General features: G+C 41.8%; 1 protein-coding gene across 1 annotated transcript; it reads left to right on the plus strand.

Annotated features, from left to right (window-relative positions):
* Window positions 1-923: 923 nt before the first annotated feature.
* LOC108434549 (adhesion G protein-coupled receptor G3-like) lies at window positions 924-19,285 on the plus strand. Its single transcript, XM_017709756.2, has 12 exons — window positions 924-1,044; window positions 3,608-3,686; window positions 10,218-10,311; window positions 10,463-10,597; window positions 12,331-12,444; window positions 13,053-13,104; window positions 13,280-13,371; window positions 13,488-13,603; window positions 15,888-16,153; window positions 16,891-16,981; window positions 17,075-17,367; window positions 18,975-19,285. Exons 1-12 carry the CDS (start codon window positions 984-986, stop codon window positions 19,073-19,075), a joined length of 1,494 nt encoding a protein of 497 aa, XP_017565245.1. The 5' UTR covers window positions 924-983; the 3' UTR covers window positions 19,076-19,285.
* The last annotated feature ends 309 nt before the right edge of the window (window positions 19,286-19,594 follow it).

The raw sequence follows: 19,594 nt of genomic DNA on the forward strand, positions 1-19,594 counted from the left end.
TAAGGTGAAACAGAAAATTTGAACAAGAAGCTGGTGAATGAGAAGCAACTTCAGCCTCGTAAAAAGCAGATAGTTGCGAGAAAGTTTGCAAGAAACTTTTTCACTTTTGAGGAAAGTTTTGCTGGTGGAGATGCAAGAAAAACAGCTAGCTAAAGCTGAAGCAGAGCAAGTAAGTCTGCCTTTTCATTTATTTTAGCCTATACTAGTATAGTTAGCACATATTTAGAGCCAAGATGGTAAAATGGACATTAAATGTCGTGACTCCCAAAGTGGTTAGATTTTTGTTAAAAGGACAAAATGGCTCTTCTTAACATTTGGGTTGTTGACCCCTGGCTAGGCAATGGACCAAGGCACAAAAGATTAGCATGTGGACAAGGGGAGGTAGGCCAGGGAGTAGAAACACACACTGTAAAAAAAACAGCATACTTTTCTTGTTTCTTATTTAGCCAAGAAATAAATAAATGGATAGACAGACAGAAGTAATGCAGACTGCTTGTGCCAAGAAGTGGGGTTGACCCAACATCAAGAAAAGCTGTAAAATCATTGTATTTCACTTTGTTGAGGGACATCAGTGAGAAAGAAATGCTTAAAACAGTGAGATTTCACATTTGTAAGCGAAATTGGATGTTTGGCTGATGAACTGAACTTTTCACTATGTTTATTTGCTGTTCTGATCTTAACTACAGGCATCTTGCCCATCACTGATCACTGATAATGACAGGCCAAACCAGCTTACTTTAAATCTGAGCTGGTTTTACTTTTTCTGGCCTGTTTTTCTGAGCTCGTATTTTGTAAATGAAATAGTGGAATGTGAATCCTCTGCTGTGTGAAACTTAGTCATAGCTCTAAATGATCATGTACATGTACAAACACGCTGTGTGTCGACAGCTAACTAGGAAAGAGCTAACAGTGGAAGAGTCAGAGCTCACAAAGAGGAAGCGAGAAAACGGTGTCGAGAGACAAACGGGGAGAGCTCTGAGGAAATGGGGAGATGTGGTTTATTCGCGGTTTTTATACTGTCCTCTGTGGCGCTGACTGAGGGAGGTGAGGAAAAGAACCTCTTACATTCTCTGATTTTAGCTTGACCCAAAGTAAAGGTGCGTTCTGGCTTCCGTCTTGAGATTATCAAGAGAAATTCTTTAGGTATTAACAATGATTTCAAGGATTTAATCAAATTTGTTGTGTATGTATATTATTATATTGTTTACCAGCAAATGCTGATTCTGCATTATTTTAAATATCTGCGTGCCTTTTTTCCTGTTTTAACATACCCCTTTAAAAGGATGTCTTTTTCAATGCATGCGTTCTTTTTTTTTTTTCACATGTACATGCTTTTCTAATAACGTTTGTGTCTTTTTAAGAAAGCACTTTTTTTTTAATTACCTCCATTTTTTCTTGATATGTGTGTGTATTTGTTCTCTTTGGTTTGTCCATCTGAATTCATGTGACCAAATCATAAGGCAAATTATTCTGTAACCGTGTGAAATAACTACATTTTTATTTTATTTAATTTTTGTAAAAGTTCCTCAAATGACCAGAATGTGTTTTTGATCACACATATGCTTCCAATTTACTGCGGAAAGCCAAAAATCTTTTTGTATTATTTTATAAAAATTATTTTTACAGAGCAGATCACTGAAGAGACACCATCTGTTATACAGTGTGAGTCACAGGACACAGTTTTATTTTATTTTTTTATTTTATTATCGACTTTTATCTCTGGGGTCATTTCAAACTAATTGTGTATGCTGAGAAAATCCGCAACAAGCATCACCTTCAGCACCACATCGTGGAGGCTTGTGACAGCATCTCTCCAAAGATTCTAATGCGTTTTCATAACGATTGGATCCTGTGCCTTCAGTTCTGTGTTCAGCATCAGAGACAGCACATTGAATACGTCAAATAGCTGTGCATCACAGGCAATGTTCCCAGTTGTTGTTGCAATTTTCTGTGTTAATATCTTTTGTACCACAAGAGATATTGCAAATCTGATTTGGGCAATCGATTTCCGAGACAATTCTGGTCTTTGATCTGCTACATGACGACCTTCCCAGTGGAAAACCTTGCACTTGATCCAAAATGGCAACTTTCAAGAAGGCGGCCATGTTCCGGACATAGCCTAGAAGATAGGGCCCCTCACCCATTATTTGCTGGGGTATTCAGATGTCATTTTCCCTTTCGTTTCTGAAAAAAAAACGGTGTCCTGTGACTCATCCTGTAGTTTATAGCCCAGATTTGTGGGGAAAATGGGTCGACTTTCAGTAGAAAACACATTGGGAGATCAGCTTCTTTTATTATAAGGGTTTAAAATGACATCATCTATTTGACTGGAAAGAAGCGTTACAGCCTCATGCGACGTCTAGCTTCTGAATGCACCTATGAGTTATGAAGAATATGACTGTTTTTTGAACCACCGGTGGTCTCAAGGGGTTGAAGAGGTTAAACACCTCTGTCTTTTTTCTTTAAGTACGTGTGTGTCATTATTTCTTTATGTATGTGTGTCTTTGTGTCTCTTTTCTTTTTTAATTACTGTTTAAATACTTTTTTTTTCTCTTTTTTTTAATGAATTTTTCATTGTCGTGTCGGTCGTCAGCTGTGGTCCTTGCAGTGTGTTATACTGCAAATGTTCACAGCAGGGGAGCGTTAACAGTGACCTGACTGAAGGCAAACAACAGTCAGCCTTAGCTGACTTGTTGTGGTCCTTGCTGGCTCATTGTGTTGAGGCCTGTTAATATAATTTCATTATTCACCTCCTTGTATTTTTACACTCTATCAGCTCCACCTACCATATAGAACTTTGTAGTTCTACAATTATTTAAGATTCAAAAGTTTGTTATATGCACAGAGAAACAGATTGTAAAGCTGCACAGTGAAAGTCTTACTCTGCAATACTTCCCAGACTGCAAGCCCCCTTTAGCCATGTTCAGGACGCAACAGGACCACCATAGAGCACCATATTATCTGGGTGGTGAATCAGTCTCAGAACTACAGTGACACTGATGTGGTGGTGTGGTAGTACGAGTGGATCAGACACAGCAGCGCTGGAGTTTTTAGACACCGTGTCCACTCTATTAGACACCCCTACCTTGGTCCACCTTGTAGATGTAAAGCCAGAGACGATAGCTCATCTGCTGCTGCACAGGTTGTGTTGGTCACCCTTTAGTCCTTCATCAGTGGTCACAGGACACTGTTGGCTGGATATTTTTGGTTGGTGGACTATTCTCAGTCCAGCAGAGACACTGAGGTGTTTAAAAACTCCAGCAGCACTGCTGTGTCTGATCCACTCAGACCAGCACAACACACACTAACACACCACCACCACATCAGTGTTACTGCAGTGCTGAGAATGATCCACCAACCAAATAGTGCCTGCTCTGTGAGGGTCCATGGGGGTCCTGACCACTGAAGAACAGGGTAAAAGGGGGCTAACAAAGTATCAGAGAAACAGATGGACTACAGTCTGTAACTGTAGAACTACAAAGTGCAACTAAATTGTAGGTGGACAATTAGTTTAGATACATCCTTCTCATCTGCATTCTTTGCTACAGAGAAGAATGTGTGTGACCTTTTCCCAAACAGTTATCTGCTATCACATTGATATCTGCAGATCCCAGTTCCAATGGATCTAGAATCTTCTGTTACAAGGTTCCCCGACATTGTCAAGAAAATGAATCCAACATCCCTCGGTGAGTTATGGTGTTAAGAATGTGTAACACAGGAAAAATAACATACCAATTATTGTCTTAAATTACATAAATGTGACCAAAAGAGCACAAGACAGTGCTAAGATGTTTGCACCAGAGTCTGAAAAATAAAAAAAATAATAAAACAAGCATGTGCTTCTCAAAAAAAATTACGTTTATTTTGACACATACCTTTCAAAAAGACAATCAATTATTTAAACCAAAGGACATTAGCTTATAATTTCAACACAGCATGTCATGCTTTAAACATCACAAATGGAAAGTTTTTTTTCCATTCCATTATCTTCCGCTTCTCCGGGGTTCGGGTTGCGGGGGCAGCATCCTAAGCAATGAAGCCCAGACCTCCCTTTCCCCAGCCACTTCCACCAGCTCTCCAAGGGGGATTCCGAGGCGCTCCCAGGCCAGCTGGGCGATATAGTCGCGCCAGCGTGTCCTGGGTCTTCCCCGGGGTCTCCTCCCAGGTGGACTCGCCTGTGACACCTCCCGAGGGAGGCGTCCAGGAGACATCCTAACCAGATGCCCGAACCACCTCAGCTGGCTCCTCTCGACGTGAAGAAGCAGCGGCTCTACTCCGAGTCCCTCCCGGATGACTGAACTTCTCACCCTATCTCTAAGGGAGAGTCCAGACACCCTGCGGAGGACACTCATTTCGGCCGCTTGTATTCGCGATCTTATTCTTTCGGTCATTACCCAAAGCTCATGACCATAGGTGAGGGTGGGAACGTAGATCGACCGGTAAATAGAGAGCCTTGCCTTATGGCTCAGCTCTTTCTTTACCACAACAGATCGGTAAAGAGCCCGCATCACTGCTGACCCAGCACCAATCCGCCTGTCAATCTCCCGCTCCCTTGTACCATCACTCGTGAACAAGACCCCGAGATACTTGAACTCCTCTACTTGAGGCAAGAGCCTATCCCCGACCCAGAGAGGGCTCTGCACCCTTTTCCGCCTGAGAACCATGGTCTCGGATTTAGAGGTACTGATTCTCATCCCAGCCGCTTCACACTCGGCTGCAAACCGATCCAGCGAAAGCTGAAGTTCGTGGTCTGATGTCCCCAATAGGACCACATCATCTGCAAACAGCAGCGATGTGACCCTGAGGTCACCAAACCGGACACCCTCCATCCCTTGACTGCACCTAGAAATTCTATCCATAAAAATTATGAATAGAATCGGTGACAAAGGGCAGCCCTGATGGAGTCCAACTCTCACTGGGAACGAGTCTGACTTACTGCCGGCTATGCGAACCAAACACCAGCTTTGTTTGTACAGGGCCTGAATGGCTCGTAGCAAAGAGCCATGTACCCCGTACTCCCGAAGCACCTCCCACAGAATACCCCGGGGAACACAGTCGAATGCCTTCTCCAGATCCACAAAGCACATGTGGACTGGTTGGGCAAACTCCCATGAACCCTCCAGAATCCTGGAGAGGGTGAAGAGTTGGTCCAGTGTTCCACGACCAGGGCGGAACCCGCACTGTTCCTCCTGGATCCGAGGTTCGACTATAAGCCGGACTCTCTTCTCCAGTACCCCTGCATAGACCTTGCCAGGGAGGCTGAGGAGTGTGATTCCCCTGTAGTTGGAACACACCCTCCGGTCCCCTTTTTTAAAAAGAGGCACCACCACCCCAGTCTGCCAATCCAGTGGCACTGCCCCCGATGTCCACGCAATGTTGAAAAGGCGTGTCAGCCAAGACAGCCCCACAACATCCAGAGCCTTGAGGAACTCAGGGCGGATCTCATCCACCCCTGGAGCCTTGCCACCAAGGAGCTTCTTAACTACCTTAGTGACTTCGGCCTCAGTAATGGACAAGCCTATTCCCATATCCCCAGACTCAGCCTCCTCACTGGAGAACGTGTCGGTGGGATTGAGAAGGTCCTCAAAGCATTCCTTCCACCGCCCAATGACGTCTTCAGTCGAAGTCAGCAGCACACCATCTCCACTATATACAGTGCTAGTGGCACACTGCTTTCCCCTTCTGAGTCGCCTGACGGTTTGCCAGAATCTTTTCGGAGCCGACTTAGTCACTTTCCAAGGCCTCACCAAACTCCTCCCATACACAGGTTTTTGCCTTGGCGACAACTGAAGCCGCAGATCGCTTGGCCTGTCGATAACTGCCAGCTGCCTCTGGTGTCCCACAGGCCAACCATGCCCAGTAGGACTCCTTCTTCAGCTTGACGGCATCTCTCACCTGGGGTGTCCACCACCGGGTTCGATGATTACCGCCCCGACAGGCACCAACTACCTTACGGCCACAGCTGCAGTCAGCCGCTTCAGCAATGGAGGAACGGAACATGGCCCATTCTGAGTCAATGTCCCCCACCTCCCCCGATATCTGGTCAAAGTTCTGACGGAGGTGTGAGTTGAAGATCAATCTGACAGGTTCTTCTGCTAGACGTTCCCAGCAAACCCTCACTATACGTTTGGGCTTGCCTGGTCTGACCGGCATCTTCCCCCACCACCTGATCCAACTCACCACCAGGTGGTGATCAGTTGACAGCTCAGCTCCTCTCTTTACCCGAGTGTCCAAAACACATGGCCGCAAGTCCGATGACACGACTACAAAGTCAATCATTGAACTGCGGCCTAGGGTGTCCTGGTGCCATGTGCACTTATGGACATCCTTGTGTTCAAACATGGTGTTCGTGATGGACAAACTGTGCTTTGCGCAGAAGTCCAAAAACTGAACACCACTTGGGTTCAGATCAGAGAGGCCATTCCTCCCAATCACACCCCTCCAGGTCTCACTGTCATTGCCCACGTGAGCGTTGAAGTCCCCCAGTAGGACAATAGAGTCTCCAGGAGGAGCACTTTCAAGCACCCTTCCCAAAGACTCTAAGAAGGCTGGGTACTCTGAACTGCTGTTCGGTGCATAAGCACAGACAACAGTCAGGACCCGTTCCCCAACCCGAAGGCGTAGGGAAGCTACCCTCTCGTCCACCGGAGAAAACCCCAACATACAGGCACAGAGTCGAGGGGCTATGAGAAAGCCCACACCTGCCCGCCGCCTCTCACCATGGGCAAATCCAGAAAAGAATAAAGTCCAGCCCCTCTCAAGGAGATTGGACCCAGAGCCCAAGCTCCCAACCGAGGATCAGAGCGCCAAGGCCCACGCCTTCGGACACTGCCCGATCCACAACGCACCGAACCCCTACTACTGCCCCTCCCATTGGTGGTGGGTCGATGGGAGGGGGGACTCATGTAACTCCTTCGGGCTGGGCCCGGCCAGGCACCATGAGTAAATGCCCGGCCACCAGACGCTCGCTGGCGAGCCCCTCCCCCAGGCCTGGCTCCAGGGTGGGGCCCCGGTAACCCTGTTCCGGGCAGGGTACACAAGTCCAGTTTTTGTGTCTTCATAGGGGTTATTATGGATCACACTTTGTCTGACCTGTCACCTAGGACCAGTTTGCCATGGGAGACCCTACCAGGAGCTTTTGCTCCAGACAACATAGCTCCTAAGATCATTCAAGTACGCAAACCCCTCCACCACGATAAGGTGGTGATCCAAGGAGAGGCAAATGGAAAGTTATAAAAAAAAAAATTTTTTTTAAGAATTTATCCATTTATGAAGGGGAATTAAGAGCTCTACCACCTCACCGCTACAGCCACCCACTGCAATCCACTGACCACCTGGCCTAGACCAATCTGAAAGAAAAAGAAAAGAAATTCAATAAAGAAAAAATTCCAACTAGATACCAACATTTCAGTTAGATCCAACCATCCATTGAACTAAAATCATAACCAAGATTTGTCTTACTTTAGCCTGTCCACAGCACCTACAAAAACGCAGAGAGATCCAACTGCAACAACGGCTACAACAAACCACCAAAGGCCAACAAAGAAATGCTGTTCAAGAACTCAGAAACTTGCGACCAATTACTAGGGGAAGGACTAAGGGGAATGGGAAGACTAGCACAATAAAAGCCTCCAAAGGAATATTGCCCCATCATAATAAAAGGCTTCCAAATACTTCGTCCTGCCACATAAACGTTATATATAAACTTTAATTTTCAGTCATTTAGAAATTTAATTGGAGTGTTCATTTTGTGCATTTGGTTGTTTACAGAGCCATAAACTAGAACCACTAACAATAATAAATAATATAATTGATAATAAAAATATATATCTAACTTGTTGGCAATTTAAAACCATGAGAACCCTGAGCAAACATCCTGTACATTACTTAGGCTCTTCATTCAAACAATCATTTCATTCAATCATATTTATCAAAGCAGCGGAGAAATCCCTGCACAGGTGGTAATTATGGGAATTCCTCTATTTTTTCTAAATGTATTCATCACTGAGATGTAAACAGTGTCATTCAGAGTGGTTTAATATGAAATAGTTAATAGTGAAACAGTTGATTTCTTTACAGTGGTGGTGATAGGAACCGGAGGTCACAATGTCAACAACAGAAATAAAGCCGTTTTATTTACTATCTAAAACCACCAGTGAACCTGCACATCTTCTGAGTTTTAATAGGTGATGTTGAGCATGGTAAAAAAAGAAAAAGAAAAAAAAAAGTGGTCAATTTTTTAAAAATGTATTTCTTTTCTATTCTATTTTACCTGCGGGTACCCTTCCACCATAAATGAATGTTAAAAAAAACAAAGAACTTTTAGATGAAACGTTTTCAAAAATATAGTAAAACAACGTCTTAGTCTTCAGCCAGTTTTTGTGGAATAACTTTGAGTACATCCTAAAACTGTAATCATGCAGAAATACAACAAAAATGGTGGAATTCCCTTTTAACAAAAGCTATGAGTTATGTACCAAACTACTCACTTAAATTGTTCTTCAGGGGTTTCTTTAGTAAAGAAAATGGCTCTATATAGAACCATGAATACTCAAAAGAGCGCTTGCATAATTAAAGGGCTCTTTGCATCATGAAATGGTTCTTTGGATTGATAGGAAATGTGTTGTGTTTCTATTTAGCGCGTTTTTGAAAAGGGTTCTGTATTGCACCAAAAAGGGTTTTGCCAATGTTTGACATCATAACAACAGAATAACCCTTTTCGGTGCTATATAGAACCAGTTTCTTTACTAATAAACCCTTAAAGAACCATATTTTCTAAGTGTGTACAGCAAAGTGAGAAAAACACTATATTGCCAAAAGTATTCAGTCATCCATCCTGATCATTGAATTCAGGTGTTCCAATCACTTCCACGGTCACAAGTGTATAAAACCAAGCACCTAAGCCTGCTTCTACAAACATTAGTGAAAGAATGGGTCGCTCTCAGGAGCTCAGTGAATTCCAGCGTGGTACCGTGATCGGATGCCACCTGTGCAAGAAGTCCAGTCATGAAATTTCCTCACTACTAAATATTCCACAGTCAGTTGTATTATAACAAAGTGGAAGTGATTGGGAATGACAGCAACTCAGCCACAAAGTGGTCGGCCATGTAAAATGAGCATGGGGTCAGTGGATGCTGAGGCGCATAGTGCATAGAGGACGCCAACTTTCTGCAGTCAATCACATCAGACCTCCAAACTTCATGTGGCTTTCAGATCAGCTCAAGAACGGCGCAGAGAGCTTCATGGAATGGGTTACCATAGCCGAGCAGCTGCATCCAAGCGCAATGCAAAGCATAGAATGCAGTGGTGTACAGCACTGTCACTGGACTCTAGAACAGTGGAGATGTGTTCTCTGGAGTGACAAATCACGCTTCTCCATCTGGCAATCCAATGGATGAGTCTGAGTTTGGCAGTTGCCAGGAGAACGGTACTTGTCTGACTGCTTTGGGCCAAGTGTAAAGTTTGGTGGAGGGGGGATTATGGCATGGGGTTGTTTTTCAGGAGTTGGGCTCAGCCCCTTAGTTCCAGTGAAGAACTCTTAATGCTTCAGTAGCAAGTGATTTTGGACAATTTCATGCTCCCAACTTTGCTCCCAAAGTCCATAAAGACATGAATGAGCGAGTTTGGTGTGGAAGAACATGACTGGCCTGCACCTCAACCCGATAGAACACCTGACTCTCGTCAGGCCTTCTCGTCCAACATCAATGTCTGACCTCATAGATGTGTTTCTGGAAGAATGGTCAAAAATTCCCATAAACACTCCTAAGCTTTGTGGAAAGCCTTAACAGAAGAGTTGAAGCTTTTATAGCTGCAAAGGGTGGCCTGACATCATATTAAACCCTGTGGATTAAGAATGGGATGTCACTCAAGTTCATATGCGAGTGAAGGCAGACAAGCGAATACTTTTAGAAATATAGTGTTGTCTGAATTATTATCGTTTCATTCTCACCACTGGTCATTTCTAATAGCACTGCTAAATTTGTTTTTAAAAATCTCATATGAAATCCGTGATGCATCACCGGTTTAGTAGTTTCTCACAGAAGCTGTGATTAGTATGCATGTTTTAAATGTATTATGAACCTAATCATCATGCCTACACATTGCTCACCCAGTAGATCATTCTTAAGATATTCAGTGAATACTGTAGATATTATGTACACATCAGAAGACCTGGCAAATAATCTCAGCTGTGATTAACACAGGCCTTTTTCATGCAGGTGTATAGAAAAACAGATGAGAAACTGTAGGTTTTCACTGCCCAGGACAAAGAATCCAGACTTTTATTTGCAGACTGTAAATTCCTCCTATGAGGTAAGATCATATTTCTTTCTCATATTCTAAAGAAAATACTGGCACTTAAAGGATACACTGAAACCTTCCAAATTTACAATCAACGAGCCCACTAACATTGAAAAGTATTGGAAGATGTGCATAAACATGCAATGAATTGTTGCTTTCACAGGTCACAGTGGACACAGTGTATGGCCACGTGATTCATATTCCCTCAGAAGCTGTCCTGAAAAGCAGTGGGGAGCAGCTGGGCAATGGCCATGAACTGCACGTGACCGTATCTGTTCTTAACCGCAGCCTTTTTGAGGTAAGTGATTATGGCCAGAGTGGGCATCTATTATTGTTTAAGCGTGTCAGACGCCAGTTCTGGTAGGCTACAGTACTGCACAGTTGAATGTATAACTGAAGACACCAGATTCAACACAAGGGCTTTGTGAGTTTGAATGAGTTTTATGTCCTATTTAAACTGGAATATTATTTAATTAAAGTGATTACTCGTTAGAACTGTGATATTACTCCAGTATTTTTCTCCAATGTCAAATATTATTACAAGTGAGGTAATATAGTAATAACTCCAGTGCACCATAAGTTATAGTCCTTTCCGGAAGAATCGACCTCATGCTAAATTAATAACAAAATTACAGGCAGTAATTTGGGAAAACTACAAAGGCCAAAAGTAGGCAACATGGATGCATGAACACCACATTTACCATTGGAAGAAAAGCTCATATTTCCATTTTTTGTAATTTTCCAGAATTTGACATTTGAAATTGCCTGTTGTCCTTTATATTGTTTAAATCTCATGAAGAATGGACCAAAAGATGCCTACTAAACATAGACAGAAGCATTAGTGTGGTGAGGCAGTAATGTGCATGTCCAATGGTGGTCTGCTTTACTTGGGGATCTTAGGCATGTTTACAGCTAGCTGCTCAGCTATGGAAACCCAATCTGTGCACCTCATTATGGCAGATTTTGTGCTGACATTACTTTCAAAGGTGCTCAAAGGTACACTTCACAATAACAACACTTACAGTTGACTAGAGTAGCTGTAACAAGGCAGAAACTTGACAAACTGACTTGCTGGAAAGGTGCCAACCTGTAACAGTGCCACACTGAAAGTCTACTTTGCTTGTTCATGGAAATTTCATGGAGGCATACTTGATTTTGCATTGCTGTTGTGGCTGAAATGGACAAACTCACTCCTTAGTGCATATACTGTATCATCTATGAACTGGCCAGCCACAGCCATTTCAAAAATTACATCACAGAACCTGTAAAATGAATCCAGCTTGAAGAGTACAGAAAACCGTAAGCCATGCTATAGTCCTTTTGGACTGTAAGTCTGGCTTTTCTGGTTTAAACTGATGTCTAGCAGTTTCTCAACCCAAAATACCTTAGACAAAATGTGGACCTTTTTGTGGCCCCCTGTGCATATATATATGTGTGTGTGTGTATAATGTGTGTATATACATATGATCTGCATTGTTTTGTTCCCCACTTGACCCTGTATATTTGGCTCTATTAAAAAGATGGTGCATTTTGGGCTTTTAATCTTTGGGGTTTTTAATCTGAGTTCTATCAACACATAAAAACCACACAGTTCAAGTGATGCTGTAGCCATTCATGCCAGGAGTCCAAGAGAGTACAATTTCTTTTCCCCACATCACTCTGCAAGCCAATGAGGGCCTTAGCTAAGTTAATAGGATTAGCAGTTAGTGTTCTCCTCCAAGCGTGTTAAGCTGTTTAATGAAGTTGCCGTGACTCAGAAAAAGCCTTCACCCTCCTAGTAGTGCTGGTAGTATCAACTGATTGGGGGAGACCTAACTAATGGGTGAAATTGAATTCGATTAAACTGGGAAGAAAATGGGCAAACACATTCCTGTACCTGATATGTACTGGGGGGAAATGGAGCTTCTGATTCTGATTCAACTGTCTATATTACTGCAAGGTACAGTGGTTGCATCATACTGATTCACTGCATGTTTTAAGCTATAGCAATAGTGAGTCACACTGGTGTTCTCTACCTGTATTGTGGCACAGGCACAGTCAGATGAAGGATCTCCTCATGAGCAGGTTTTAGGCGTGTGGCTTGGCAATCAAGATGTCCACGACCTTTCTCATCCTGTTAGGATGGTGTTTGTGAATGTCCATCAGGTGAGATATTTACCTGTTGCACACTAGAAGTAAATTGTGTTATATAACTATGCGCCTGCAAATGTAAGTTTGGTCATTGGTCAGTTACAAACAGTAGGGTCGAATGTCTGAAACCTCGGATCGTATTAATTTAATCCTGGAAATAAACAACAGAACATTTTATCATTTTGAAAGAAACAGAACAAAAGAAAAGTTATGACGAATAAAAAGACAAAGAAATATTCAAGATACTGCACTATTTCTAGATCACTTCACATTTACGTCACTGACCATGTTACGGCCTTTGTACAAAATGTCTGTTTAAGTCTTATTTCTTCTATTGAAATATCTATTGTTTAGGCGACTCTCAAGAGGATTTGATCCACTCAGCACACTTTGGTCACTGTTAGTATATTAAAAATACTATGAAATTCTGAAATGTATATAAATATGTTAGATTCTACTTTTCGCTCAGATTATTACACTGATAATATTTGAAAAGCCTGCAAAAATGAAGCATTTTCACTAGTGGTCTCAGACATTTGGTCCTCACTGTAATGTAGCAATACTAACAAACTGCAATTTTGACAAAATTTGTCTTCATTTGTAAAAACATTCCTATATTTCAGAATGGGAGAGGTAAATGTGTCTTCTGGAAGCTACTGACCAACAGCGAACAAGGTCCTGAACCAAACTCAAATCAATCATGGTGATCTTATTTTCTCCTGACAAGAACATGGTAGCAAGATCAAAACAAAAGAAGTTGTGGGTCTCTGAATGTTGTCCGTTGTTGATTGTGAAAAAGATTACAGGCCAAGTGGTTTGGTGAGTTCCAGTTTCATGTTTTTGTGTGTAGGTAGTTGGAGCACAGACGGCTGTAACACAATCCAGAACAACACAGACTTCATCTGTGAATGCAGTCACCTCAGTTTCTTTGCAGTGCTGATTGTAAGTGAAACCTTCAAACACACACTGTATGATCTGATTTTGTGAACAGAGCACAATATTTTACATTATTCTTGGTTCTGGATATGACTCTTATTAATAACTTGCTTCTCTGACAGAGTCCTGATGTGCCAGATCCTGTTGATGTTCAGCATCTTGAGTATATCTCATACATTGGATCATCTCTTTCTGTGGTGTTCACTGTCGTTGTCATTGTGATGTATCTGTGGCACAAGTAAGGTGTCTCTTATTGTGCATTCACACCATAGTCACAGTGTGTTCTTTTGGATGCTGTGCAGAATGTAAATAAAAATAGGATGCAACGATATCATGTAAACTATATTTTAAAAAAGAAAGTACTACAAAAACAACATATCAAATGTTGAAATTGAGAAATTTGTACTGTTTTTGGGAAAATATTTGCCCATTTTGAATTGGATGCCAACAATACATTCCAAAAAAGTTGGGATAGGAGCATGTTTACCACTGTGTTTCATCACCTCTTCTTTTAACAACACTCTGTAAGTGTTTGGCAACCAGGGAGACCAGCTGGTGTAGTTTTGAAAGTGAAATATTTTTCTATTCTTGTCTGATACAGGATTTCAGCTGCTCATCAGTTTGGGGTCTCATTTATGGGATTTTCCATTTCATAACGTGTTAAATGTTATCAGAGCAATTTTGTGGTTATACAAGCAGCATGTAGTTTGCCATTGTCTTGCTGAAATAATCAAGGACTTCCCTGAAAAAGACATCATCTAGATGGCAGCATTTATTGCTAAAACATACTATACCATCATGAATACTGGCTTTTGAACTGGGCACTGATAACAAGCTGAGTAGTCTTTAGCCGGGAGCACACAGTGTCCATAATTTCCAAAAATAATTTCAGATGTTGATTCTTCGAACTACAGGACACTTTAATTTCCCCTCAGTCCATTTTAAATGAGCTCGAGCCCAGAGAAGGTGGCAGGATTTCTAGATCCTATTTATACATGCTTTCTTCTTTTTGCATTTTAGAGTTTTAAGTTGCATTTGTAGATGCAGCGACAAACTGTTTTCATAGACAGTGGTTTTCAGGAGTGTTTGAGCCCATTCAGTGATTTCCTCTACAGAATCATGTCTGTTTTTACTGCAGTGCGTTCTGAGGGCCCAAAGTTCATGGCCAGCAAATGCTGTTTTTTTGCCTTGTGTTATGCATACAGACAGTTCTCCAGATATTCTAAATCTTTTATCATGTACTGTAGATGATGAAAAGCAAAAAGGTCTTTGCTAATTTACATTGAGAAACGTTTTCTTGAATTGTTGCACTATTTGCCTTTGCCTGTGCAGTCTTTCACAGAGTGGTGTACTCCTCATCTTTACTTCTGAAAGTCTCAGCCTCTCTGGGATGCCTTTTTTTAACATCCAATCATGTGAGGAGACACAAAGTCTGTGAGGAGATACAAACTCACCAGATAGGTTGTAGTTGAGTGGGTATGAGGAATGCAGATGCAGGCTGGAGATAGACCAACTCTGGACCAGCTTTGCTCTACTCCTTTCTCCTCAGTTTCCTCACAATCTGAGGTGAGTATCTCAGAGCTAGCCTCCTCCCAGAATCTTTCCCCTACTTCTTATAGGATTAGCCCAACCCCTGCATTATCTGAGCTCATCCATACCCCTCTGCAGGGGTGTTGCTGTCCCACAAGAGTGGATTAAAAACAAGAATAAATAAAAGCATAACCAATATCACAAGGCTTTAATATCCCATTACTGGTAAAGTGTCTCACTACCATGTGCACTCTTGCTACCCTGTCTTACTCTGTTTTCTGTGACCTAGGTTACAGACATCACCCCTCTCATGAGCTAGCCACGTTCATGAGAGAGCTCTTTCTACTCTGCTTCCCTTTGCTGCCTCATTAGGTAACAATCAACAGGTGAGTATCACAGGTAGGTGTTCAGGTAAGTATTGCGCACCCACACAGACACACACAGTTTTTGGTGATGGGCAACGCATCTGCCTCATCACACTGACCTGTTGCCAATCATCCACCAGGTGTTTAGCATTACACAACTTTATCAGCCTTTGTTGCCCTGTCCCAACTTTTTTGGAACGTGTTGTTAGCATCAAATTCAAAATGGATATTTATTTTTGAAAAATCAGTAAAATATTTCAGTTTCAATATTTGATATGTTGTCTTGTACTATTTTCAATTAATTATAGGGTTTAAATGATCTACACATCACTGCAGTTTATTTTTATTTACATTTTGCACAGCGTCCCAACTTTTTTTGAAATGGGGTTATATGAGACATGAAATTATATATATATATATATATATATATATATATATATATATATATATATATATATATATATATATATTTAAAATTGTTTTTTTGTTTTGTTTTTGCTTTTTCAGTAGTAGGTAGTTCATTTCCTATCATTTGATTTTACATATCAAAAAACATTTAACAAAAAGATTCAAGTTTTAATTAATCTCATATCTAACTGACACAGTGCGTGACCTCTCTGTGCATAGGAAACCAAAGGCAGGACAGACGCTCATCATTCATATACAGCTCACAGGTTCGCTGCTCCTACTGCACCTCTTTTTCCTGGCCAGTTCGGTTTGGTCCAGTGCAGAGTGGGCAAGCTGCTGGACCCTGGGATTCATACTGCACTGGGCCCTGCTGGCCACTTTCACCTGGATGGCAATTGAAGGCTTCCATCTGTACCTGCTACTGGTGCGGGTCTTCAACATCTGCATCAGCAGATATCGACTGAAACTAAGCCTGGTGGGCTGGGGTGAGTAAAAGATATTCACTGTCATCAAGCCCTCTGACCAGGCTGGACTGGCAATATGAAGAACTGGGAAATCTCCCTGTGTTCTTTTGGTTTTGGCATGCACATTGGTCAAGGGCAGCGGTCATCAGCCCTTCCTGTTGACTCCCACCTGATGTATCTAACTATTGCCTTCAGAAGTCCTTGATTAGCAAAATGAGATGTGACATTTTATATAGTGTGTGTGTGTGTGTGTGTGTGTGTGCATGCGTGTGTGCCTTAAAAAGATGATTCCTTAAGGGTTCTTTAACAAACAAAATGACCATAGACACAAAAAGAACCATTAACACTCAAAGAACCCTTTGAGTGACTAAATGGTTCTTTGCATCATGTTTTGGTTCGTCAGATTGATGGAGAATGTGCTACAGTTAAAGAACCTTTTTAAAAAGAATTCTATGTAGTACACAAAAGGGTTCAAGCTTGTAACAACAGAAGAACCCTTTTGGTGCTGTATACAACCCTTTAGTCATGCAAAAGGGTTCTTTGAGTGTTTATGGCTCTATCTAGAAAAGTGTGCTTTATTAAAAACCCTTGAAGAATCATATAAAATAAAGGTGCCAGTTTATCTTCTCTGTTCAACATTTTGAAATTGAATATCTGCACAGCTTAATTGTGTTAGCCTGAGTAGCCATCATGTGCCTTTGCCTTTATTTTGTGACATGGAAACAGCACATTTAAATTAATTACCCTTCCTGTTCTAGGAGTCCCTACAGCTACAGTGATGATCTGTGGAATGGCTGGAGCATATGGCAAGTACACCCTCATGGAGAACGCCAGCAGAACCACTAGCCTGTAAGACCTGTTCAGCAGTTCCTAAACCTTTCTCTTAATTTGTATTCTTTATCTGCAGTCTAACCATGTTTGCATTTTGCCTCCATTATGCAGTTGCTGGGTTACTACCAAGGCTGCAAGGTACATAACAGTGAATGGTTATCTGGGGCTGGTGCTGCTCTTCAATGCTGCTATTCTGGGTCTGATGGTGGTGAAGATGCAGCAGCTGAGAGCACGAAAGATCCAGGCAGGAAACAGAGGGAGGAGGATGTGGAAAGACTGGGCCAGCCTGCTGGGCCTCAGCTGTGTTTTAGGGCTCCCCTGGGGGCTGGCGTTCATCACACATGGACCCCAGTCTATCAGTCTTTCAGCAATTTACCTTTTCACTGTGCTCAATGCCTTTCAAGGTAGGTTTTGTTTCATCAAGCATATAACCTTGATGTTAAAGCAATCGTTCTGTAAAAGAAATGAATACAATTTCACCAAATATAGTTGATCAACCACGACCTAACATTTTTATTATAACAAGGACACACAATGTCATTGATACAAACACCACTCTTGTGAAACCCCAAAAGCTATTTCATTGCCCTTGTGGAGAATCTATAATCTGCTAAATGTGAGTGAGTGAGTGAGTGAGTGAGTGAGTGAGTGAGTGAGTGAGTGAGTGAGTGAGTGAGTATGAATGAGTTGCACACCAGGTCCATCGGGTGATTTGCTTAAAATCTAAAAATATGAAATACAGAAATTAAAAGCTAAAAACTGCTACTGCTGTCTATGCATGGCACAGTGCCATGACAAATATATCTTCCTGCCTCCTGATTTCCTCAGTTTTCATGTTTGCCGCACCAAATGGTTTCAGATCCTCGTACAAAAATGTTATATAAGGAGATCATGTGGAAACCCCCAAAAAATTTAATGATCATTTAATTTATTAAAGGAACAAAAATTTTGAAACACCTGTATAACTGATTGCGCCAAATTTTGCAGTAAAAACTGCAACCAAACACTTCCTGTAACTGGAGAGCTCTTTCACATTGCTCTGGAGGAATTTTGTTGCAGAATTCCTTTATTTCAACCACAGTGGAGTACAGGGATGAAATGCATGTCCTCCTTGCCCTGAGGCAGGACTTTGACTAGGCCACTCCACAACCTTAATTTTGTTTCTTTTGAGCCACTCAGAAGTAGATTCACTTATATTCATCAGGGTTCTTTCTTCTTGGATGAGTTGTTGCTGTGCTCTTGGAGGAATTCTGGTGGGCCAGCCACTTCTGGGAGGATCATCACTATTTCAAGTTAGAAATGGCTTTTGTATCATTTTCCAGACTGATATATTTCAAGAACTTTCTTTCTAAAATTCTCCAGACTTGTTCTTTAATTGCAGCAGGAGCATGCTGCTTGTTGAGAATATTTAGCCTACTTCACACCAGGCATGGGCATGTCTAGTTTAGTTCACAATTATTAAACATATTTGGGATAACTTTGATTGAGGACAGTGGTGCAGTGGGTAGCACTGTCACCTTCCACAGTCCAAAGACATGTAGTCACGCCAATTTGATATGCTAAATTGCCCCTAGGTGTGTGGGTGCAGGTGTGTATGTGTATGTCTGTCTGTCTGCCCTGTGATGGACTGGCGACCTGTGTTTTCTGCCTTCCTCCCAGTGACCGCTGGGATAGGCTCCAGCTCCCTCCACGACCTAGAATGATGTGTGTGTGGTTGTGGTTGGTTAAATAAATAGCGGGGCAATTAATTTTTCACACAGAGCTATTTGGTGTTGCATAACTTTTTTTCTTCAGTAAAAAGCTCAGATACCAAATATGTTTTGCTAATACATTTCTGGTAAAGAGAATTGTGTATGTTTGATTCTTCACCAAATTCTTATTTTAATGTTGTAGATTTGTTACCTCACACCTCTTGTGCTGAAGACTTCTAAATATTACTGATACTATAAGTTAACATGTCAAAATGAACAGCAGAAAATTTATTTGGGTCCCTCTGCAATTTATCTTCTAGGTTTCTTGATGTTCCTGTGGTTCTTATCGATCACCTGTAAGTCGTTTCATGAGGAGCAGCGCTCAACAAAGGGCTCCTCCATGAGCAACGTCACCTCATGATACTGGATATGGGATGATACATTTTGGTGACCTTTTCTGTAAATTCCCACAAAACCATGCACCATAAAATCAATACTAGTCTGTCTACAGACCAGTGACAGTAGTTCTTAGCCCTCTGTATCTTGTTTTGTGTGCAGGTTTTAAACATCTGTTTTGTAGGCCTGTCTATACAATGTATAATAAATTGACTGCAATGGTTAGCAATCATTATGAAGCTACTTCTAATGACTTTTTCCAGCTAATTCTAGCTCTTTAGCCTGTATGCTACCACACGGAGAGTTTTCAAGCTTATATTTTTCACTCTGTAGGAGAACATGTAGAGAACATGTCAACTCTACACATAGTTCTATGTAACTGTAGACTTTAGTGTGAGTGTGCACAAAGGAACGCTCAGAATTGGAAGATTCTATCTGCGTTTGGTCCATTATAGAAAAGGCTACAGTATTAAGCGGTCAAAAGTATCTCCAGACAATGACTTCGTTAGGATAAGAAAGGTGATTGCATTACATAGGATTTGCT

This window comes from Pygocentrus nattereri, chromosome 15 (genome assembly GCF_015220715.1).
Source record: "Pygocentrus nattereri isolate fPygNat1 chromosome 15, fPygNat1.pri, whole genome shotgun sequence".
Taxonomy (NCBI): Eukaryota; Metazoa; Chordata; class Actinopteri; order Characiformes; family Serrasalmidae; genus Pygocentrus; species Pygocentrus nattereri.